The sequence below is a fragment of the Eucyclogobius newberryi genome, unplaced genomic scaffold (assembly GCF_026437365.1).
Source record: "Eucyclogobius newberryi isolate DKJ021-1_F unplaced genomic scaffold, fEucNew1.0.hap1 SCAF_16, whole genome shotgun sequence".
NCBI lineage: Eukaryota > Metazoa > Chordata > Actinopteri > Gobiiformes > Gobiidae > Eucyclogobius > Eucyclogobius newberryi.
Window position 1 is genome coordinate 22,608,854 of NW_027315790.1, and position 24,735 is coordinate 22,633,588.

The following is a 24,735-nucleotide window of genomic DNA, read 5'->3' on the forward strand; positions in this document are numbered from 1 at the left end:
AAGTTTGGAACCTTCTGTTTCCATGGTTTTTATTATTTGTTGTACATATATTTTTAATCATATATTTGATAAAAAATATATGTAAAACATGTCTATGTGTCTAAGTCGACTAATCGCAGACGATCGCTGACTAGTTAACCGCTAAAATAATCATTAGTTGAAAAACGAACTATTGCTTTACTGAAACTGTTATAGTTCCAACTTGTGACCGTGAGGCGGTTTATTATGTTACTGGAGCTGATAAACATTACGTGTCATTTGCAGCATCCACTGTAAAATGTACAGTATTTTCCTTTTGCTCAATCTGACCCACTCGTGGATGGACGACCCCGGATCACGTGACGGGAAGCGTAGCATTTTCAGAAGAAAACGAGCTAGGATAGTCGGGAATCGCTCTTCCAGGTAAACAATCAAAATCCACAGACTATTCAGCTCATACCGTCCTCCCAGACACCATGTTTGGTTTATGTTAGTCCCTTTACACACATGGTTTAGCTCCTCCTCAGTCCATCCCATTGCAAACAGCTGTGGTTGCTTTCAAATGGCGAGCGCTAGCTGTTAGCAAAATGACCCCTCTCCTCTGTCTTGGCTGGAGCTCAGCGGCCAACTCGCCAGTCTCGGTTAGGAGGAAGATCTTGGCTCCAAAGGGACAAAGATCCCGAGACTATAGACGTTCCATGCTGCGATGTGACTGGGAAATTACCCCAAAAACAATGCATTCGGAACACCACAACAGAAGCGTAATGCATTCCATTCAGAGCAAGCACAGCTGTACCTGTTTGTGAAACGAGCATTGGTCTGTAGCCCGCTAGCTCGCTAATGTATCTGCTAGGTGCTATTAGCTAGTTCCACATCATTAATATAATGCTGTTGCTTTGTTTGACTGAGAAGAATCTAAATGCACATTTGGTTTTATGATGCAAATAAGGCATTTGTTCTATCTAAAAGGTTTCTTCTCCTTTGTATTGTTCTGTTGCATGAGGATGGAGAGCTGGTGGTATCTGGTGATGCTGCTTGAAAAATTCTTAGAAACGCATAATGAAATATTTGAAAGTGCTTAAAAAGGGAAAAAAAGGTGAATGCATTAAGTAGAAATGCTACTGTATGTGTGAATTATGTTGCATGTGCTGTATGAATGCAATGATGAAGAATGCTCAATGTTTTCGTGTTTTCTAGGAGTCAATCCCGGCATGGGGGACATGAAGACCCCAGATTTTGATGACCTTTTGGCAGCGTTTGACATTCCTGACATAGATGCCAAAGAGGCCATTCAGTCTGCCCCAGATGATACCGAGGCGCCCCACTCTGGAGCCCCTGGTTCAGCTTTGGGAAAGCCGGAAAGCCTGGTTGGTGTTGGGTCATCCATGAGACCGCTGAGCCCCCCAGACTCCCAATCAGATACTCCAATCGTCAGTGTGATTGTAAAGAATAAAGTCCGCGCTGTGGATGGGGCAGAGGGAGAGTCGGACCAAGACCCCATTGACGTTATTGCAGGTGTGGATGTAGTACCTCGACTTGGGGCTTGTGCTCCTGGTGTTGCAGAATCGGAGCCACTTAATCACAATGGCTTCGGGACGTCTGCCGTGTCGTCTTCCCTGCCTCTGAATCAAACCCAATCCAATGGAGCACCGTGGTCCATCAACGCAAACAAAGTGTCCTCTGAAACGGCTGGGGTCAAGACGCATAAACAGGGTGGCAATATTTTCAATAGACTGAAGCCTCTTGTATCACAGGGTACTGGCGATCCCGTGGGTAGAGCCAGGAAAATGCAGCTTCTACAGCAGCAGCATCAACAGCAGCAAGACACAGGACAAGAGCGGCCGGATGAGGTCAAAGCGTCACTACCATTGTCCTCGTCTTTGCCTGCTCGGTTGTCGCCGTTAGCTGCGGTGGGGCCTGTTGTACTAGCCTCGCCTTTCTTCCCTCCTTTGAAACCGGTGCTGCCTACGCCATCACACCCGCTGCACTCTGCTCAGCCTTTTAACGGTGCTAGCAAAGGGGCATTTCAGCACACATCAATGGACGAGGAAGATTCAGACCCAGATTTAGGAAGCCCGTTGGTGATACAAGAAACTCCGGACTCGCCTGCCTGCACTGAGCCAAATCAAAAGTTTAAGTCTGATTCAACACAGCCCTCGTCGTCTTTAGCCCCACATCCAAAACCAGGGGACACTCCTTCAGGGGCGTCTATGGGTGTGTCCATGCCTCAGTCTGGTACGACAGAAAGTTCTACACAAGAAGATAAGCATCCGGAGCATGTTATTGAAGAAAGAGACTCCCCAGAAAGCCCTGAGCCAGAAATACCTAAATCTACAGCTCAAGTTGCGTCCAAGAGGTGCTCGAGTCCTGCAGTTGCCTCCACTCCACCTCCATCTGAACTGAGGGAGCCCAAAGAAGAAGAGGAGGAGATGGAAGTCGGCAATGGCATCGATAGGGTTGTAGACGGAAAAGGGGATACAGAAAAGGGGGAGAATGCCAAGTCGGGTAACGAAGAAATGGATGTTGAACTCACGAAATCAAAAACATCTGGAGCAGACACTACTGTTACACCAGCCACGTCTGGCACACCTTCCCGCCCTCTCAAAGTCCGAATAAAGACTATCAAAACATCTACAGGGGTTACTCGGACAGTCACCAGTGTAGCGTCTAAAGCAGGGGCAGATAAGGCCCAAAGTGGGGAACACAAACTTTTATCAAACAAAAATGCTAAAAAAGAAGCTGGGCAAGTAACCGCATCTTCACAGAAAGTAAGTGCCCTCAATGCCTTGCCCGTGTCCACTCTTGCCGCCAGTAGTGTCATGCTGGCGGCGGCTACAAAAGTCCAGAACAAAATGGCTGCGTCTGAAAAGGCCAAGGTCTCTGCGACGGCGGTTAGCATCACAAAGTCGACGGCTTTACCCGCGACTCCCTCCGCGGCCTCGACTCCCAAGTTTTCAACTGGCACTGGTGGCATAAGCGTGCGAACATCGACTAATAAGACGGCAAATGGGGGCAGCGGGACCATAATAGGAAGCAGCCTCCAACCGAGTAAACCTGCTTCTATTGTCAACAGTACAGGCGCCGTTATCTCGCGCAGTCAGTCCAGTTTGGTAGAGGCTTTCAACAAAATCCTGAATAGTAAGAATCTGCTACCAAGCTATAAACCAGACTTGTCCGCCCCGCCACCTCCGGAGTGGGGTCTACCTCTGCCCTCTAATGGATACCGTTGTTTGGAGTGCGGTGATGCTTTTGCGCTGGAGAGAAGCCTGGCGCGACACTACGATAGACGATCACTACGGATAGAGGTGACGTGCAATCACTGTGCAAAGAGGCTGGCCTTTTTCAACAAGTGCAGTCTGCTCCTTCACGCGCGCGAGCACAAAGAGCGCGGGCTGGTGATGCAGTGCTCGCACCTGGTCATGAGGCCCGTCACTGTGGAGCAGATGATCGGGCAGCAGGACATTACGCCCATCGGTGGTAAGGAAATCTGATCTCTGTGTTATTTGTATACGTCAGGTTGAAGTTATTGAATCTTTTGTGATCGTTGTGGTGTGTTTTTTTTTAATGTATAAGGCACAATTCATGTAGAAGCAACCCAAAGTGCTTCATAAAAAGACAATTATAAATTACAACAAAATAACTTGTTGTAAAAAAAACTGTTTTGGTACTGGGTCTTAACACTATCTTATTTTGCATTGTTATATTGTGGAAGAAATTATTATAACTGCTTGCTTTATTCATATATATTATTACAGTGTATTTATATAGTATGTGGTACAAGTAGGCCTGCCACCATTATTACTATATTTACTTATTTTTCCAATAAGTGATTTTTTTTAGGGGGGGCTCAATATTTACCATGTGTTTGCTTTTTTGTGTAGTTTATTCATCAAATCAAGTCAATTTATTTTGGTAAGGCCCAAAATCACAACAACAGTTGCCTCTGAGGGCCACAGGGAGAAATGAATCAACAATGTCTGTGGTGGCGATGGAGTCAGACAATGTCTGTGGTGGCGAGGGAGTCAGACAATGTCTCTGGTGGCGAGGGACGATGTCCCAGGGTCCTCTGTCCTTAGACTCTCCTTCTCGGCCAGGAAAAACTACAAAAAAAACCTCTTTGGGAAAAAAGCGTAGAAACCTGTAGGAGTTCCAGTGAAGGAGAGATCCGACTCTCACAGACGGACAGACGGACACGAGGGAGACTGGAGCTGGACCCACTCTTCAGGCAGATGAGGGACCGACTGAGGCGAACTGGACCCACTCTTCAGGCAGATGAGGGACCGACTGAGGCGAACTGGACCCACTATTCAGGCAGATGAGGGACCGACTGAGGCGAACTGGACCCACTCTTCAGGCAGATGAGGGACCGACTGAGGCGAACTGGACCCACTCTTCAGGCAGATGAGGGACCGACTGAGGCGAGCTGGACCCACTCTTCAGGCAGATGAGGGACCGTCTGAGTCGAGCTGGACCCACTCTTCAGGCAGAAGAGGGACCGACTGAGGCGAACTGGACCCACTCTTCAGGCAGATGAGGGACAGTCGGAGGCGAGCTGGACCCACTCTTCAGGCAGATGAGGGACCGTCTGAGTCGAGCTGGATCCACTCTTCAGGCAGATGAGGGACCGTCGGAGGCGAGCTGGACCCACTCTTCAGGCAGATGAGGGACCGTCTGAGTCGAGCTGGATCCACTCTTCAGGCAGATGAGGGACCGTCGGAGGCGAACTGGACCCACTCTTCAGGCAGATGAGGGACCGACTGAGGCAAACTGGACCCACTCTTCAGGCAGATGAGGGACAGTCGGAGGCGAGCTGGACCCACTCTTCAGGCAGATGAGGGACCGTCTGAGTCGAGCTGGATCCACTCTTCAGGCAGATGAGGGACCGTCGGAGGCGAGCTGGACCCACTCTTCAGGCAGATGAGGGACCGTCGGAGGCGAGCTGGACCCACTCCTCAGGCAGATGAGGGACCGTCCACACAGGGCAGGGACCACTTCACCAGGGGAGGGGCATCTGGGTCCACAGGTCCTCAGGAGTGAGAGAAAGAAAAAGAAGGCGGTGAACAGTTTGCAAGTGGAATCAAAAAAAAAAAAAAAAATATTGTTTGATAGCATAAGTAGTCAGAAGAAGAAGAGGATAGTGCTCAAGCTGTCATACTTCCCCCAGCATAGTTACTCCTAGGGCAGCGTAGCTAAAGCTGTGGGTTTATGTTTCTGTTCCTAACTAGTCTGACCATAAGCGATTTCGAAGAGGAACGTTTTAAGCCTGGACTTAAATGAAGAGACTGTGTCAGCATATTTAACATGGGTCGGGAGCTGATTCCATAACACAGGAGCTTGGTAGCTAAACGCTCTACCTCCTACAGTACTTTTAGAGACTCTTGGCACCACCAGAAGGCCGGCATTCTGAGAGCGAAGAGCTCTGTTTGGATGATATGGTTCTATAGCATCTTTGAGGTAGGATGGGGCCATGTCATTTATGGCTTTGTAGGTCAAGAGTAGAATTTTGAATTTGATTCTAAACTCGACAGGGAGCCAGTGAAGAGACTTCAGCACTGGCGTAATGTGCTCTCTTCTTTTTGTTCCTGTTAGTAATCTTGCTGCTGCATTTTGAACCAGTTGAAAGCTTTTTATGGAGCTTTTAGGACACGCTGCAAGCAGGGAGTTACAGTAGTCTAATCTAGTCGTTACAAATGCATGGATAAGTTTTTCGGCATCACTTTTAGGCAGGATTCTTCTGATTTTGGCGATGTTGCGCAAATGGAAATAGGCTGTTTTACAAGCTTGATTTATATGAGCTTTAAATGAGAGCTCCTGGTCAAATAAGACTCCAAGGTTTCTTACAGTAGAACTGGAGGCTACACTGACATTGTCCAGTGTGACTATCTGCTCAGATAGAGCATCTCGTAGGTGCTTAGGGCCAAGCACAATGACCTCGGTTTTTTCAGGGTTAAGAAGCAGGTAGTTAAGTGTCATCCAGGTTTTTATCTCCTTCACACAAGTACTAAGTCTGTCTACTTGATCGCTCTGATCAGGTTTCATTGATAAATACAGCTGAGTGTCGTCTGCATAGCAGTGGAAGTTAATGCCATGCTTTCTGATAATGTTGCCTAATGGCAGCATATAAAGAGTAAACAGAATTGGACCGAGTACCGAACCCTGTGGCACACCGTAAATTACTTTAGAGCATGGTGAGGAGGTCTGGTTTACATTAACAAATTGGTACCTATCAGATAAATAGGATTTAAACCAGCTGAGGGCTGTTCCTCCAACACCTACATCACATTCTAACCTCTACAGTAGAATGTTGTGGTCAATGGTGTCAAACGCTGCGCTGAGGTCCAACAGAACCAGGATTGAGACCAGTCCATCGTCAGCGGCTAATAACAAATCATTTGTGACTTTAACTAGTGCAGTTTCAGTGCTGTGGTGGGCTCTGAACCCTGACTGGAAAACTTCAAATAAGTTATTGTCCTGCAGGTGGTGACAAAGCTGTTTTACTACAACTTTTTCAAGGATTTTAGAGACGAAAGGAAGATTTGAAATAGGTCTGTAGTTTACCAATAGGTCGGGATCTAGATTAGGCTTTTTCAGAAGAGGTTTAATGACTGCATGTTTGAAGGACTGTGGAACATAGCCACTTTCGAGTGAAGTATTTATTATATTAAGAATAGGGTCTATAATTAGGGGGAGAATGTCTTTGAGGAGTCTGCCTGGAATGGGGTCTAGGACACAAGTTGAGCTTTTAGAGGACATAATGGCTGAAGTTATCTCTGCTTGATCAACAGCTGTGAACCTTTCTAAGTTTACAGGTGGATTTATATGGGACGTTAGATTTACAGCTTGGGCTAGTTCAGGGCTAATAGCAGGGGTAATTTCATCTAATTTATCTCTGATTGTTTTTATTTTATTTTTAAAAAAATAGGAGGAAATCATCAGAGCTAAGTGTAGCTGGGATTGAGGGCTCTACTGCACTGTGACAGTTTGTTAGCCTAGCTACAGTGCTGAAAAGGAATTTAGTGTTACTTTTGTTGACTTCTATTAGATTTGAATAATATCTGGTTTGGGCCTTACGCAGAGCCTGCTTATAGGACAGCAGGCAACTTTTCCATGCTTTTAGGGATTCTTCGGTGTGAGAGCAACGAAATAATCCCTCTAACTTTCTAACTCTTTGTTTATGTGAACGCAGTTCTTGGTTGTACCATGGGGAGGCGCGCTTTGGCCTAATGACCTTCTGTTTTAATGGCGCGACAACGTCAAGAGCAGACTTCAGAGAATTCATGGTCAAGTCGACAAATTGATCACTTAAACTGGGACTAAAACTGTTCTCAGCAGGATCACATGACATGTCACTGAATATTGGCTCTATTATTTCTTTGAATTTTGAGATAGATTTTTCAGATATTGTCCTTTTCATTATAACTTTATTTTGTGGGACTGGATGATCTTTAAGAATAAACTGAAAGGTAATTAGGAAATGATCTGACAATATAGGGTTTTGAGGGAGGACAATGAGGTCACTAATCTCTGTTCCATACGTTAGGACAAGATCCAGAGTGTTCTTGTGAGTGTGAGTCGGTTTATTTACATTCTGAGTGAAACCAATGCTGTCTAACAAGGCGCTGAAGGCATTACTGAGAGCGTCATCACTCATGTTCACGTGGATATTAAAGTCTCCAGCTATAACTATTTTATCCCAGGCTAACACTAAGTTTGATATAAAGTCAGAAAACTCTGTTAAAAACTCTGAGTAGGGACCAGGAGGTCGGTAGATAACTATGAACAAAACTCCTTTTTGGTTTTTCATATTTGGACATGTGATCGACAGCATAAGGCTTTCAAATGAGTGAAATGCATTGTTAGTTTTAGAGCTCATGAGTAGGCTTGAGTGTGAGATCACTGCCACACCACCACCTCGGCCTGTGCTCCTGGCAGTCTGAAAGTTAACATGGATGGGTGGGGTGGACTCATTTAGTCTGACGTAGTCGTCTTGTTAAAGCCACGTTTCAGTTAGAGCTAGAAGATCTATGTTATAGTCACTAATTAATTCATTAACTAAGATTTGGAGGAAATTGCTCTAATGTTTAGCAGTCCACATTTTACGTTTATTCATTTGTATATTTGTGTCATTTGTGATTGTTATTTTCCTTAAGTTATTTGGTCTGACGCCTGAAATATTTTTTCTGAGATGTGACTTTTTGGCATTATTTGTACGAGGAACACGAGGGACACACACAGTCTCTATCTGTCTTGAATCTGAACACTTCACATGTGACAGAACGGGCGAGAGTTCAGCGACAGAGGAGCGTCTTAAACTGCTGCTCTGCGCCCGGGGCTCATCCCTAGATGGTCACTTAACACGACTAAGACTATCGGTCAAATTCCGAACTAATAGGGATGTACCCTCCGAAGTCGGATGGATGCCATCCCTGCGTATGAGCCCGGGCTTTCCCCAAAACGCACTCCAGTTATCAATAATTGAATGCTGAGAGACGGCTGTACAATTCAGCATTGATCCGATTGGGCAGGGGACCAGAAAATATTACAGTGTCTGACATTGACTTCGCTAGGTCACACACCGCGGCTACTTGAACTTTGAGCACCTCTGATTGTCTCCGCCGGGCGTCGTTACCGCCTGCGTGAATCACGACTCGCCGGAAACGGGTCCTGCTCCGGTTTAAGATCCTAAGGTTTCCTTCGATGTCACCCATTCTGGCCCCCGGGTAACACCTAACGCTAGCAGCTGGCAGCTTCACGTCTCTAACAATAGAACTCCCGATTACAAGAGTTTCTCTAGTGTGTTCAGCGGGCGTGTGATCGCTGAGGGGAGAAACCTATTATAGACGTGAAGCTCACGGCGCTCTGAGGTTCGGCGTTTAGCGCCTTGTCCCCTCCGAACTGTCACAAATTGGTCCCTATTCTGTTCCTGGTCTAGTCCCGGCTGCACGGGAGACGCTGAGGGGCTGAGCTCGGCCTTACTGCTACTGCTAATGCTAATGCTACGCCCTGCAGCGCGGTCCGGTAGCCCTCACGCTAAAACCGAACTATAACTGGACTTAAGCTCCTCTAAACAGCGGATCTGCGCTTCTAACTCCGTAACCCTGGCCTCCAAAGCTACCACTACACTGCACTTCATGCACCTATCATCAGAGAAGGAGCCAGGGTTCTGACTCGACATATGACAGCTCAAACAGGTGCAACATATTAACATTTGAGCTGTAGATTTTTTTTTTTTTAAAGCTGTAAACTAATTAACATCTATGACTTTTACGTTTTATGATACAAAATAACTACTATAACTAGTTTAGTGTTTCATTCTCTTATTTATTTGATGCAGCTCTTTTTTTAAAAAAAAACTATGGTTCGGTTAAAAGTTTTTTTAATAAGATTGTCTGGTTTTAGTCTGTGACGTGACTAAGTTTCAGTGTAATTGTTTATAGTGATATTTTCTGTAACAATACATCGCACTTCAAACTTGGTTATTGTGACAGGCCTAGAGCCCTATTTGAATAATTGTATATAATACAATTTATGGAAAAATAAATGCCCCTTACCGCCTCTACATATTACATATAGTTACTTCTATATGTTTATAACAATATTACAAGTATTAAGTGTTGCATATATTTTTCCATTGTTGAGCTTGTTTTAAGACTATTAGGGCAAAAGTTAGGATATTAAAGGTAAACATTGAGATATTCATGTCCCATTTGTGATCACCCTCATTTTCCCCTCATCTTCCCATCTTTGGTCCTTGTTTTGACTGACCGGGTCTGCTCTTTTCATCCTTCTCTCCTTCAGTCTCCTCTTCCTCCACCTCTGCTGCCTCCGGGACAACCTCCAGCGCCAGCCCCAGGAAAGACCCCTCCACCCCTGCCTCAGCTCTGCCCCGACAGGTGCGACGAGCAGCGCAGGGCCCTCAGGCGCTCATGCCCCTGCCCTGCAAGAAGGCAGAGGGGCTTCAGTACAACAACTTCAAATGTCCCGAGTGCCAAACGCAGTGCAACAGCAAAGCCGAGATGGTGACGCACTTTCAACAGATCAGAGCCACTTCAAACTCGGTAACACTTCACTAATCACTTTATTGTTGTATTTTTTTAATGTCTTTTTGCTGTTATTGCAATAATAATTAGAGATAACCCAATATATTGGGCCAATATTTACACTTTTTGGCATATCGGCCCTCAGCTTTATAGCTCAGCGTAGAATGTATTTTATTTGGGCCGACTAACTGCTTTGAAGCAAAGACATAAAGTTTAATATGTAAACCACCACTTTAGTGCCAGGAGGGCACTGCATAGTATGTGATTACATAGCTCCCTTATGGGTTAGTTGTAAAACAGCGTTGTGGGTGTAAAAAATAAATCCTAATCCTTTATAGTTTTACTTTATAGTTTATTATAGTTTAATTTTGCAGATCTGTGCAAGGTTTTAAGTCATTTAAAAGAACATATTTGGGGGAAAATTATGAGTATCAGCCTACAAATATCGGCTTATCTGCCGTTTGCAGCTCTGGTATCTGTATCATCCATGAAAAACACCCATATCGGCCGATCTCTATCAGCAATTCTTGCACTGTTAATAATAATAACTTGGCTATAAAGAATATAAATAGTTTTTCCATTTCGGCTTGGGTTTTGGATTTTTACACGTTCAGCTTTTAAAAAAAATTCTCAAATAAAGTCTCCTATATGCATCTCCTATAAGAGTTTTTAGCAAGCTTTACACTGCATGCCATTAAAAGTAATACATTTATGTATTTATTTATTTCAGGGACAGTGCATATGAATAAACATATATGTAAATATGCCAGAATTACCCAAAAGGCTATTTTTCATCTCTGGTCCCATGACAGCTGTTACTGTCAGCTATTTTTTTAGCTATTGTAATTGACTAAATTAGCCATGTTTTTATCATATCTTATCAGCAATATTTGAACCGGTAAAACCACAGATTTAGTTTTTGTTGTTTTTGTTGTTGTTACAGTTACAGTTACAATATCACTTGAACCACAATACCACTATAGTGTAAACAAGACTTTATAGATCACAGCACCTGGATCTCTTGCTTATCTGTCTCCTCAGACTTGTTCGCAGTGCTCTCCTCCGATGATGCTGCCAAACTCGTGCGCCTTGACCGCTCACCAGAGGATCCACAAACACAAAGCCCCTCACGTGTGTCCTGAGTGTGGAGGCACGGCTAGGCAGGCCAGCTTCCAGACGCACCTGGAGGAGGCCTGTCTGCACTTCGCACGCCGCATTGGGTACAGGTACGACGCCCCAGAAGACGATTACGCTTTCCGGCACAAATGTTTTGATACTCATGTTGAGTTAGAGCTGTGCAATGAATCAAATATTAATCAAGAGTGAGATTCAGTCCTTTCTAATCATGAAATTATTGGGTCTTTTTAATCATGGGTTCCACAGCCAATCCTCTGTCAGTAAACGTGAGAGTTCAAACTCAAAGTCTATTTAAGAAATGGTAATAGCTATATTTTTGTTATATCATCTAGCCCATTTGTTGGTTTGAAAATTATGATTGAATACTTTTAGATTTTGTAATTTTTTTGTCCAGAGTTAAAACGACATTGTATTATAGTTAGAATCATTAAGTACCTATACGGGTTTGTTTTTTCTTGCTTTGTAATTTTCAAGTAAATGCTGTAATATTTTTGGAGGTATGTAATTTTCATGCTTCTGCCAAGTAACATTATGAACAAAATACACACACTTTTAAGCGTCCTCTGATTGTGGCGTCACCTATTTAAAAGTAAACATCCCTGCTGCTTGGCTTGACATTGAGGTCGTATGACTCAAGCTTTTCTAACTCTGTTTATAAAAGGTTTATGAAGGCTAGAAATGCAATACTTCTACAGTGGTTTCTGTCCAACATTCAGTCTACAGTTAGCAATATTTAACATTTTAACTTAAATAAAAATGTAATGCGACAAAAGCAGCCAGATATAAAAAGCTGTTTACATTTAGATGTATTTGTTGGACTATAGATTAAAATAAAAATAATTCTACAATAATTCTTTAGTCTTATGATTATATTGTGACTAATCGATTAACCTGATAATCTTGCCATCCCTAGTCATGGTATATCACAGCACAAAACTGATTTTTGTTGTTGTTATAACCCCAAAAAGAAGGCCAAAACGATAGTAAGAGTATTAAATGTTCATGTTTTATTTTGTCCAGGTGCTCGAGTTGCCAGGTCGTTTTCGGCGGCCTAAACTCCATAAAGTCCCACATTCAGACGGCTCACTGCGAGGTCTTCCACAAGTGCCCCAGCTGCCCCATGGCCTTCAAGTCTGCACCCTCGGCCCAGAGCCACATCAGCACGCAGCACCCCAACCTCACCGGCGGACAGGCCAAGTAAGGACCACAGCACCCTTCCATACGGAGCAAATGTTTCCAGGGCAGGCAAAACAAAAAAGTAGTTTTTTTGTCTTGAATCCAAATCACAGTTTGGATTCATTTTAATGTTGAAAATTATTCTATTACATTATTGAGACTCACACTAAAGTAAAGATTCACACATAATGATTACTTTTTGTAGGTTTAATCAATATTATTATTATACTTTTATAAAGGGTTTGTGGTTAAAAGAAAATAATCTTAAACAATTATAAGTTTGCATCCAAATCTGGGCAAAATATCTCAACATATGATAATTTGTTTGTTGATTTGAATAATTAAGTAAACAAAGGCACATTATTTTCTTGCTTGCTTGCTTTCTTTTTTACTTTCCTTGCTTTCTTCCTTCTTGTTTGTGTTTTTTCTTTTTCTTTCTTTATTTTTTCCTTTCCTTGCTTTTTTCCTTTCCTTCTTGCTTGAAATGGCTTGAAATACTGTTGATTCCTGTATACATTTCAATTACACAATTTAATCTGTGTCTTTTTTCCGTTGCTTTTGTTCAGAATGATTTACAAGTGCGTGATGTGCGACACCGTTTTCACGCTGAAGCCCTTGCTGTACATGCACTTTGACACGCATTTAGCCAAACAGAAAGTGCACGTGTTCAAGTGTCCGGACTGCACAAAGCTCTACGCCCAAAAGGGTTCAATGATGGAGCACATCAAGGTGAGTCGAGTTCAGATTTGTACCTTTTGCAGCCGCCGTTTTGCCTTCATGTGTTGCCCATTCAGTGATTCTTATGCTGAGTGCGGTGTCAACAAAGGCACACATAAAACTCTTGGATCGGCCATAGCAAGGTTCCCCATCGGTGGCCTTGTCATAAGTTCTATCACATGGACAAAGCCGTTTTAGTTAGTGACTAATTTTGATACTCGTTGTGGTATTAATTAGTATCTGATTTGCATACTTATGACAAGCCTAATTTCAGTGCTATTGTGCTGATACTACCGTATACTTCGGCTTTTACTTGTAATTCTGCTACTAATGTCTGCAAATGTAACATGTGTTTAACAATTGGGCCTACTTTGTGTGAATCTGATCTATAATATGCTTTGAAAAGAAGAAGGAAGTTTATCTACCTTCATCAAATTACAAGAGTCCATAATAATTCTACATATAACTACCTATGTTCATGCCCCATATAGCACATTTTACCTTTTATGTGTGACGCTCTTTAGAGGTGAGAGATATATACTGTGGGCAAATGGAAAATATCGCAATTGTTGTCGTTTTTTTTTAGATCTGGAACAATACTTGACCTTGAAAAAAGAAAGAATTGTGTGTAATCTCCCAAACAAGGGTATAACGAGGTATTTCTGCCTTTTGAGAGAAATTCCCGTTTTGCGCAATACTTAAACCTGAACCAGGACATTTACAGGAACAATTAGCAGATCGCATTGTTAAAAGTTTGTCTGAATATCGTCATAGAAAATATTGAGACATGGCCCACCCTATACTGCTCTTATTCCTAAGATAAAACTTGCTATTTATACACCTGCAATTTTAATAATTGTGTCATACATACAGTACATATTCCAATATATTTGTCTGACAGTAGCAATGTTGTCCAACTGCTCTCAAACGCTGCAGGATTTAGAATGTCATATTAAACCCAATAGCAGACAAGCACGTTTTAAAATTTACAGAAAATGAAGCCAAAATGTTTTTTATTTTCCTCCCTCAGACGGCTCACAGAGGTCCGTTAGCCAAACAGGAAGTCCAGTCCGAAAGCTCTAGCTCCGCCCCCACCACAACGAACGCTGGTGCCGCTGTTCTCAAGACCAAGTCCTCTGGGAAAACCGACAACTCGGACGGAGAGGACTGGGGCCGCGAGCAGGAGGACGAGGAAGAGGAGGAGGACGAAGGCGATGACGATGACGCAGATGAAGATTATGAAGCTCCCGGGAGTCACACAGCCTCAGCCAACCAATCAGAGTGGACCTGCCCTCAGTGCCAGACCACCTTCACAGACCACGACGACTTTCTGAGCCACGTGAAAATGGAACACGGGAAGGTAACGTCACGAACCTCCTGTGTTTATCACAAACCCCTGAACTCATAAAGTTGAAAGCGTCATATGACAATTTAAAGGATTATTTGCATAGGATTATTATTTTCAGTAAATTGATACACATTCCTTTCATTAATTTAGTTCAGTCTATTATTTGGCTGTGCTTTAATGTGTATTTCTACATTTACATTTCTGTGTATATATTGTGCTTCACAGTTCCCCTGTCGCATCTGTGGAGGAACATTTAGCACGTCCTCAAGTCTGCGACGCCACGAGCGCGTCATCCATGAAGGAAATAAGCGCGTCTTCCGCTGCCAGTAAGTATTTCTCACTATTTATAACACAACAATACTCTGAAATGTGCAACACGCCTGAGTGATGGGACTGTGTGGCTTTCCAGATACTGCACTGAAGGCAAACGCACCTTTGGGAGTCGGTTCCTTTTGGACAAACACATTCGGCTGTATCACCGAAACCCAGAGGGACAGGTGTGTGCTCCTTAGACGTAAACATAAAGACAAAGAAATGAGAGCATTACATAAGACGAGTGTTAGAGGAGAGGTCAAAGCAGTGTTCCCCAAACAGGGGTATGGGGACCCTGAGGATCCCAGGGGGTAATCGGAATGATTTCAGATTTTGAAATAAGTTGTGATTGAATTGTAGTTTAAAAAAGAAAATGTTCTTTGTAGTAGATTTTATGTGGTTTGTTGGAGATTTATGGTGTGAATATCACAAACATAAGAAAATATAATGAGTATAATTGTCAATATACAGCTTCTAGTCCAAATTTTACAGTACCAAATAATTACCTATACATGAGTAAAGGAGTGCTTGAAGTGTCAAATTAAACTGACCTGAGACAAAAAAGGTTGAGAAGTACTGATGTAAACTATTCCCCCATGTGATTTATCACCTGTATCAAATTGGTAATAGAATATACTGGATTGTAAAGCAATATTGAAATTAATTTTAGACTTAAATTGCCTGTTGCCTCAAACTCCTTTCCTCTTCGCAGGCTCCTCCAATGACGAGGAAGCGAGCGGCCACAGGAGCGGACGGCCTGGGCAGTTCTTCTGAGCTCGATGGTGAGGGTCCGTCCGTGCTCAGGACGGGGGAGGAGGACGAACACCCCTCAGAGGACGGCGAGGAGGGCGCCTGTCCTGTCAAAAGAACACGGGTGACTGTGTCCACCACCCCAGCGCTGCCCCCTGCTGAGCTTGAGGAAGACGACAGCGTGTTCCGGTGCGTCCCGTGTGGGTTTACTACTGAGGACGGGGCAGAGTTCCAGCAGCACATTCCGCAGCACCGCGTGGACACGGCCTCCTTCCAGTGTCTGCAGTGCGGCGTGTGCTTTGCCTCGGCCGGCTCTTTAGGGAGGCACCGCTTCATTGCCCATCGCGTTCGGGACACTCATGGCGCCGGTGGCGGTGACACCTCTGCCCTGCAGCGCTCGCATGTTGGCACCACTCCGGACGGGTCGCCTTCTGGCTCGCCTCACGCTTCGGCAGAGGAGTCGGAGGGTAACATGACCTGCAAAGTGTGCGGGCGGCGTTTTGACAAAGCCTCGGACCTCAACACGCACTTCCGAACCCACGGGATGGCGTTCCTCACAGCCCACAAGACGGACAAACCCTAGGAACGTTTACAAACGGGGCCGTCCCAAAAAAAGTTACAGAAAATGAATGTTGAATTTAAAGATGGCTGCTTCCTGTGCAGTTTTTTACCCCCTATAAATAGACAATTTTAAATATCTATGGCACCTCTTCTGTCGGATTGTAACTGCATGTTTCGGTCACTAAACTGAACACAATGTGATAGAAAGGCATTATATTATAGTCTCAACCATACTGTGTCCAAATATTCCTCACCATTTCCACCTCTGCACTATCTGTAGCGCCACCTACCTGATTACTCTTGCAGCACTCCTGCCAATTTTACTGCTAGTTTTATTTGCCTTGGCTACATCTTGCTCAGCTGGCTTTACAGGCCTGTTTTAACGGCTACACACTTGACTTTTTAGCTGCTAAAACGGATCGAGGTCGAGAACGGGATCGCTTTAGGAAATTGTCACTGTTTTTTTATGTTGCTAAAATATTGTAATATTTATTTATACAAGCGTGACTTTTGCAACATAAAAGGGGCATATCTGAAGGCATTTTTATTAGATGAGTTTATTGAAGGCTTGTAACCTGTTACGTGTGAAAATGTGTAATGTTAATTGTTAAACAGCAAGAGCTTGAAGAGGGAAAGTGGTTTTAAACGTGGAATGCTTTCACTGGAGAGATTATCAGAGACACAATGGACTGATATTAATCAAAACGCAACGACTGATGCATTTTCACTTGTAGATATCGTAATAAAAATCATGTTACACAGATATTTAAAGGATTATGAAGAAATTACTTTGTGAGTTGTGGTATTAGCTTTAGAATCATGGATTAGAAGTTAAGTCTAGAAAAGTGATCTCTTAAGTCAGAAGTTGAACAGCTTCAGTGTATGTACAGCTTCTTTAAAGCCTTAATATTATTTTAATTATATATAAAATGGTTAATGTGTCGAGTGTTTTAATGTTAATGTAAAGACGTCCTATTTTATATGTGCAAAAGTCAATGTACAATTGTCAAATCTTTTTTAACCATGTTGCCGCAATGGTCACTTGTATCCGTCCCAATATTTTAGTGTTTTTCAATGAGTAATCGTACGTAGAGACTTTGTAGAAGCAGTGCAAATGCTAAAACTAGCCAAGATTGACTAGTGTGGTTCTCGATTTGAACGATATCCGAGTCTAAATGCATTAAAGTTGCTCCATCTAACTTATTCAATCTTCAGTCGGTTGATTGTGTCTCTAATGAAGTGTCCAGTGGACGTATGTGTACGAGTTTGCCATGTAAATACATTTAATAATTACACTAAAAGAAAAGTGCGCTGGTTTTAGTAACTTGCTATGATAATGTGAATACGTATTTGTACTTGTACTGTTCCCTCTTTTTTTTTTTCAAACACATTGAAGTTTAAAGGAGAAAAAAAAATCTTCCCCCCCAGAAGTAGCTCTCCATTGTAATTACAGATTGAAAGCTTGGGGGGCCGTTTTGTCTTAATGTGTATGAATACAAATGTTTATCAATGGGAGACGGTCGCTTTTTTTAATGGATGACTCCGTGCTTGCTCGTTTTTCTTTTCTATGTTACACGCAGCCTTCATTGTTCAGCGACGGAGGCCTATGGGTGGACTTCTTTTGTTTGTATCTTTTATATGTCATGATATCATATTTATATAGCTCTATAGTGGAAAACTTCATGTCATTATTTTCCATGGTTGTGGTCTGCTTGCTGAAATGCCATACACTTTTGTGCCGTTTCGAATAAATGTGTAAAAGAGAACATATCTTCTGCATGTTTGTCCATCCTGGTAAGCACCGGTGGTTTTGGTGAGGGGTTTGCTCAGTTTCCAGATAAATTACAAACTTGATTTTATAAAACATTCAACATATTTAGATGACATTACTTTTAAAACATTATAGACATTACATCAAAGCCGGAGTACCTGATTTTCAAACTTTTAGTGTTCATATGCAGGAGTTTTGACCACTTGCTCAACTTCAGTACAGCTTTTTAGACGGAAGAGTGAAACAGAGTGGACCACCATTGCACAGCTCAGCTCATCCCAAAGTGTCCTACAGCAACTCACATGGCAATGCTTACAAATTTGCAATTTAAAAAAAAAAAATAGAATGAAAATGATAAGAGAAAAACTACATTTACTCATTTGTGACAAAAGGTCTTTCAGGTTCAAAGGTGCAGTATAAACTAGTGTCTCAGTCACAATGTTATTGCTTTGCCTGGAATATTCCACAGTATTGCATTAAACTTGTCTATCTTTCATTTATTCAATTACACTTGTTTTTATTGCCAAAGGAAATGCATTCTACCTCTCCACAGATCTGACCAGTAACTTGGCCTGGTTGCATCACCTGCTCTTCTTCAAATAGACAGAAAGTTAAAAGAGTGGAAGGTGGAACAATATCATCTTCATGGAGTCAGATGACAACCCCTCTACCAGGTTAGTCTCAACGGTGCTGCAGTGCTACTATAACACATAATAACATTGTAAAATAGTATCCTGTTATAGTCGGTTTTAGCACTTACAATAATTCCTCAGGCAAAATGTACAGTTGCTCAGCAAAATATAACATTTTACAGTGGTTGAATAAGTACAAAACAAAACAATGAACAGTAAGTATACATGTACATAATCCATCTTCCAGTTTCTTCAAAAACAGAATTGTTGAGACAGTGAGTCTTTTCCATATCATTTGTTTAAACAGGTTTTCCTTGGCTGGGTTCCTCTATCTCCAGACTGCTCCTCTTGTCACTCACCTCACAGGATGATGTCGTTTTTAAATCTGGATCATGATGAACTTCGATCATTAGTTCATAGAGCAGAGTCCCCAGCAGCGCTCCGACACACGGAGCCACGACAGGAACCCACCACCAGCCTCCGCCAGCCCTGACAGAACAATGAATATTACAGAATTCTGAAAACGTACAAACTGTAGTAGCAATAGAATGTTGCAGAGTTGTGATGGCTGATGCCAGTGTGTTTTGTTCTGTTTTGTTTCGATTCGATTCGATACCAAGTAACTCAAATGTGATTTAAAAAAAAATGTCTTCATGTATTTTTAAGAGAAATGTTGAGCTAATTTTTGCAAGAGAATTGACACTGATGCCTCATGATAATATTTTGCTATTGATCTGACCATAAACTATTGCAGAGGGAGTGAAAAGAGCAGAAGTAATAGCAATTGTAGCAGCATGTTATATAATTTACTACTTTATGATGATACAAAATATTTTTATACATTTTAAGGTCCAGAAAGAAATTGATGTGCAGGATAATGTGTTTAGATTTGTTGTCATTTTCTTTTTATCTTCCTTCAGGATGTCATCTCGTCACACTAAAAGCTTTTTCTCACAAGTTATCACAAGCTTGAACAATAAGCTTTGATCTGGCTAATATTTATTTTTAGGAACTACATTTTTTTAGTTTGCTTATTTCAAAAGCCTTAGTAGCCTCAGTATTTGTTTATGTGTTTGTTTTTTACGTTTTTGCACATGATTTCCAATGTGACTTTAAAACTACAATTGGCAAATAAACTCAAACCTTTGTCGACGTGGTTCAACTTTCTCTTTTTTCCAGTCTAGAACTGGCACAAATAACACACTGATGATAGAAGTACTTTCACATTTCTACAGAACTAAACACCATCAAAGTGAGGTTTATTTATTAATTTGTTACATTCAGACCAAATCTAGATCCACTCACGTGAACACATCTTCACCCCAGCCCGCAAAGTACATGAACAGCCGGGGCCCAAAGTCTCGGGCCGGGTTCAGGGCGTAGCCGCTGTTGGAGCCCATGGAGACCCCTATGACCATCACCACAGCCCCCACCAGGACGGGCTGAAGCCCGGCCGGGGTCGAGCCCTGGCCCGAGTCCCCGAGTGCCAGAATGCAGAGGAGCAGCGCGGCGGTGCCTATCACCTGGAAACACACAAAACAGAGGCCTCGTGAGGTTTCCCAGTCTGAGGTCCACGGCCCAGAAGACAGAAGAGTTCCCAGGAGTCACAACTGAGCCGACTGTTTGTAAATGAGTTGTTTGTGTTTGTTAGAGGCAAAGATCACACCAAACACTGCAAAAGTGTCAATACTCAAATAAGAACTGTTTTAGAAACTGGACTCAACATCTGATTTATAAATGATAAATAGTTGTAAGGACAAAACCGTAGCAGGACATGAGAACAAAGCAAGAACACACACACAAACGCACACACACACACACACACACACACACAAACAAACAAACACACACACACACAAACAAACAAACACACACACACACAAACACACACACACACACACACACACAAACAAACACACACACACACAAACACACACACACAAACACACACACACACACACACACACACAAACACAAACACACACACACAAACAAACACACACACACAAACGCACACACACACACAAACGCACACACATACACAAACGCACACACACACACAAACGCACACACACACACACACACACACACACAAACAAACACACACACACACACACACAAACAAACACACACACACACACACAAACACACACACACACACACAAACGCACACACACACACACACACAAACGCACGCACACACACACACACACACGCACACAAACACACACACACACACAAACACACACACAAACACACACACACACACACACACAAACGCACACACACACACAAATGCACACACACACACACACACACACAAACAAACACACACACACACACACACACACAAACAAACACACAAACACACACACACACAAACACACACACACACACACAAACGCACACACACACACACACACACAAACGCACGCACACACACACACACAAACGCACACACACACACACACACAAACGCACACACACACACACACATTTAATATTGTCAATATAAAACTTAAAGTTGAATAGGCTAATTAGTCAGGGTGGGAAGGGTGTCCACAAACATTTACTTTAGAGTTCTGTTACATATTAGTCATGTGTAAGTATGCAGTCCAAAAACTACTCTAAGAAGTAAAAGATACTATCGACCTCTGCTCATCAAAATAGAATATATTTTCTAAGCTCAACTTGAATATATCATAAAAAGGTTGCAGCTTTGTTATGTAACTGAATGTCTAAGATTATGATATATTATCTTGTTATTACCTCTTCAGATGTCTTCACGACGGCCCTTTCTGCTCATTTCACGCTACACGGTGAGTGTTTGGTTATTTAATGAATGACTGCATGCCTTTTCCTTCCTCTTTGGTGCTGTTTTGTTTAATTGCAGCATTTCTTGAAACACATTTGGTTATTATTGTGACTGACCTGATCCACAAATCCGGCCCACAGACTCAGATACTCAGCGGGGAACGTGCAGAAGATCCTGGCTGTGGCTGTGGAGCCGCTCACCGTCAGCTCTCCTCCACTGAACCACCGGATGGCCTCTGACAAGACACAGAACGGTCACTAAACACAAAGCAAAGTAAATAACGCTGTTCATTCACGGCTTGTGTAATAATATGTGATAGTAAGGTTCCTTTTGATTATTACATTACATAATAGTTTGACATTGGTTAGATTTAAATTATAAAGCCCCATGAATCAATTGTATGTTTGGCCAACTCTTCACATGTATTCCCTTTTGCTTTTAATTTTGGTTTAACAAAATGTTCGCTTGCTGCTTAACATCCATTAACGGGAGCTTAATGAAGAGATAATCTGCGTTATTCCCTTTACGTCAGTCATAATTGATGCAAAATTCAGATTTTTTTAAGAAATCTGATCAAAAACACACATGTATCAGTCAATCAATGGATTTTTATCCAAGTAATTATTGTATTTTTAGACAAAGTACAATTAATTCTTATTTTTTTTATTTTAATTTTCTGCATGATTTTCCCTGTCAAAACCTAAACAGTCACTTCAGATGTAACTGTTTATATGACTTTTGAATAATCTGATAACTCCAGAATTCAGATAATGATCAGATTTTTTTTGCATGCATGTAATTGGACAGTGGGTTTCACAGACTCGAAAGTCGTTAAAAGCTATAGATTTATAACTTTTTGGTGCTCAATCCTTTGTTATGACCTGATTGATGAGAAAAAGTTAAATGTATACATTGGCCTGATTTCCCATACGCACCGTGGTACTGCAGACCTACTGTTGCTGCTCCCAAAAACGCTCCAAGACACTGGAAGAAAACGTAAAATTGGAATTTGACCCAGGAGTGTCGGCCTAAAACACAGAGGCTCAGGGAAACAGCTGGGTTCAGATGGGCCCCTGAAACAAACAACAACAACAACAACAACAACAACAACAACAACAACAACAACAACAACAACAACAATGAATGAAATAAGAAGCAAAATGTGTTGCAAATATATAAACGGGACTCTGCGAAGATCTGCAGCTTTGGTCTGATCTTTATTTTTGTGCTTTTGTGCTCAAACTCACAAGACTAATGCCATATATTTTCAACCTTCCTCTTTTGAGTGAGTGATAGGACAATTGAACCAATCACAGTGAGCCGTGAATTCTCAGAAGAAGGGCATATCTTTATAAAAACCTACTAATTGTACATTAATTGCGATCCAATGAAAACTAAGCTCTAAGAGAATAGTTAATATTTCTTCCAAATGGCTGACTCACTCCTATTATTTTATTGCATCCCACTCTCAGATAGCACATTTATTTATTTAGCCTCTTACGTCAAACACAAACACCACAAACAAACTGATTTGCACTTTGTTAGATTATATTTCAGATTCAGACCGTTCTCAGGGTGTTTTAATATAGTTTAAACGACTCTGCATGTTTGAATCACAATAAGAAGTTCAGATGGTCCTTGTTTTGTTTAATATCAACTACACAAAGGCAAAACCGACTTACCAGAAACTCCTCGTGAGACATAAACCCCAAATGTAACTCCCAAAGCGAAGCCCAGGTTTATGGAGAGATAGTCGCCCTTCTGGTTCTGTGTAGTAGTAACCTGGGCAACGGAACCACATCCAAACAACTGTGAAAATACAGGTAAACAATAAGACAAACATAGTAAAGGACATTTGATATTCAATGTTGTACTAAAATCTGTTTGTTATGTGTTTTTTAAGGTTTTAAAGGTTTTTTTCGAGGTGGTTCCGGAACCTAGCTTCTGTATTTTAAAATAAGTTTATTACATTTCTGGGAGTCTCCACTGCGGTCGAATCTGGAGACTCCTCATATCAATTCTGACATAAGCTTATATTGTAGAACGAGCCCTTTCACAAAAGGCAGCCCCCTCCTGTGGTCTGCCCTTTGACCTCTCTTAACGCTTCCCATCCGTTCAGGCCCAAACCAAATGGAAATCCACTTGACCTTCTGACCCCCGTTCCTGCTTTCCCGAGGTGAGCAAATTAAAAAAGTCCTGTCTCAGCTGTGTAAGTAAAACATTTCAACTGTGGCAATGCACATCAATAATCTGATTTTTGGAGTAATCAGATCATGTAAACAGTTACACCTGATGAGAGTAATCTGATTTCTCTCTGATCTGTGCTGGTTTTGACAAGGACAATTAAGCGAATCAGAATCAGAAATAGGTTTATTGCCATTGTCAGTGAACAAACTTCACAAACATGGGAACTTGCTTTGGTGATTCAGTGCAACATACAACGATTAACAATAATAAAAGCAAGATATTTCAAATAAGATAAGGCATGCATTAAAGAAAACAAACAAATAAAGGTTACTAAGTTTGCCTTATAGTAAATCTAAATTGTTTTAATTCAATGCATGCCCTATTTGATTCTATATATGTTTTGATCATTGTTCATTGTTTTATGTTGCACCAAATCACAAAGCAAGTTCCTATGTTTGTGAATTATGTTCACTCACAACGGCAATAAACCTATTTCTGATTCTGATTTCAACTAAATTACAGACACTGCATGATTTATACTCTCCAAACTACTACATCGCACTCAATCCTCTCAAACTGTTCACTCATTAATTTACTGTCTCTGTCACTTTCCCTGGCTCAGACCAAAGTCCTTTTGGGTTATGCATTGTCTAATTCACTCACATTCAAAAAACCCACATGTGCTTTTACTCATAAACCTCACACATTTGTCACCTGCTCGATTTGGTATTACATTTTAACTCAATAACTCAAAACTATGAGACATGTGCTTTCTTTCTTTACAGATCACAAAAAGAACACTTACAATCAGGATGTAAACTCCCAGACATTCAGCCAAACACTCCCGGATAAGCGCGTTCTTGATTCGACACTTTCTTAAAATCTTCTCCATCTTTTGGCGTCTAGATTTGTTGTTTAAAGCAGTAGAATCCACAGACTCTGAAGACACTGCAAACTCAAGAGCTCAGAGTTTTCCTTTGCCCTTTCGCACTTCTGTCTACGTCACTGGAACTTTATGGAGAACAGTGGATTTTGTGTCTGAAGAAGAGATGTCATTTTTAGGTAAAATGACATTAATGGGAAAGTTTGGCTGTAATTTGGAAGTGAAACTTTTCTCGCTGGAATGAAAAGCAAAAAACTAAATGTTTAATCAGTTTTTGCCATTTCGTGACTAGTTAGTATCTTGATGAGATAAGAAGAAAAGTCTGATTGTGATAAACAGTTGTTGAACAGATAACATTCATTGTGCCGGCATTAAATTATGTATCTCTTTTTTTATGGCTTCCACACGTGTTCACTTGAGAATTTGA

General features: G+C 41.9%; 2 protein-coding genes and 1 non-coding gene across 5 annotated transcripts; 2 read left to right on the forward strand and 1 right to left on the reverse strand.

Annotated features, from left to right (window-relative positions):
* The first annotated feature begins 285 nt into the window (after positions 1-285).
* znf687b (zinc finger protein 687b) lies at positions 286-17,786 on the forward strand. 3 transcript variants are annotated; one of them, XM_072447974.1, is made up of 10 exons: positions 286-402; positions 1,177-3,456; positions 9,778-10,037; positions 11,061-11,245; positions 12,177-12,353; positions 12,899-13,061; positions 14,080-14,409; positions 14,623-14,723; positions 14,807-14,894; positions 15,422-17,786. In XM_072447974.1, exons 2-10 carry the CDS (start codon positions 1,191-1,193, stop codon positions 16,040-16,042), a joined length of 4,191 nt encoding a protein of 1,396 aa, XP_072304075.1. In that variant the 5' UTR covers positions 286-402; positions 1,177-1,190; the 3' UTR covers positions 16,043-17,786. The 3 variants fall into 3 exon arrangements, with proteins under 3 accessions (XP_072304075.1, XP_072304077.1, XP_072304076.1); XM_072447976.1 differs by having other exon boundaries at positions 1,177-3,453; XM_072447975.1 differs by lacking the exon at positions 286-402 and adding an exon at positions 581-740.
* Positions 13,103-13,238, forward strand: LOC140362344 (small nucleolar RNA SNORA13). The gene has a single exon (XR_011927074.1). It is a non-coding gene; the product is annotated as a small nucleolar RNA SNORA13 (small nucleolar RNA).
* An 818-nt stretch (positions 17,787-18,604) lies between the features above and the next one.
* Positions 18,605-24,438, reverse strand: aqp10b (aquaporin 10b). The gene is made up of 6 exons (XM_072447977.1): positions 24,231-24,438; positions 22,921-23,047; positions 22,174-22,311; positions 21,355-21,473; positions 19,729-19,946; positions 18,605-18,912 (listed from the first exon to the last, which is right to left on the reverse strand). Exons 1-6 carry the CDS (start codon positions 24,315-24,317, stop codon positions 18,723-18,725), a joined length of 879 nt encoding a protein of 292 aa, XP_072304078.1. The 5' UTR covers positions 24,318-24,438; the 3' UTR covers positions 18,605-18,722.
* Positions 24,439-24,735: the final 297 nt, after the last annotated feature.

Excerpts from the sequence above, each read along its gene's own strand:
- znf687b (XM_072447974.1), top strand. The coding sequence starts at position 1,191 with ATGGGGGACATGAAGACCCCAGATTTTGATGACCTTTTGGCAGCGTTT. Across the intron at positions 11,246-12,176 it reads GCACGCCGCATTGGGTACAG|GTGCTCGAGTTGCCAGGTCG; the intron begins GTACGACGCCCC and ends TATTTTGTCCAG. Across the intron at positions 13,062-14,079 it reads CAATGATGGAGCACATCAAG|ACGGCTCACAGAGGTCCGTT; the intron begins GTGAGTCGAGTT and ends TTCCTCCCTCAG.
- aqp10b (XM_072447977.1), bottom strand. The coding sequence starts at position 24,317 with ATGGAGAAGATTTTAAGAAAGTGTCGAATCAAGAACGCGCTTATCCGG. Across the intron at positions 23,048-24,230 it reads TGGGAGTTTACATCCTGATT|TTGTTTGGATGTGGTTCCGT; the intron begins GTAAGTGTTCTT and ends GTATTTTCACAG. Across the intron at positions 19,947-21,354 it reads GGGCCGGATTTGTGGATCAG|GTGATAGGCACCGCCGCGCT; the intron begins GTCAGTCACAAT and ends GTGTGTTTCCAG.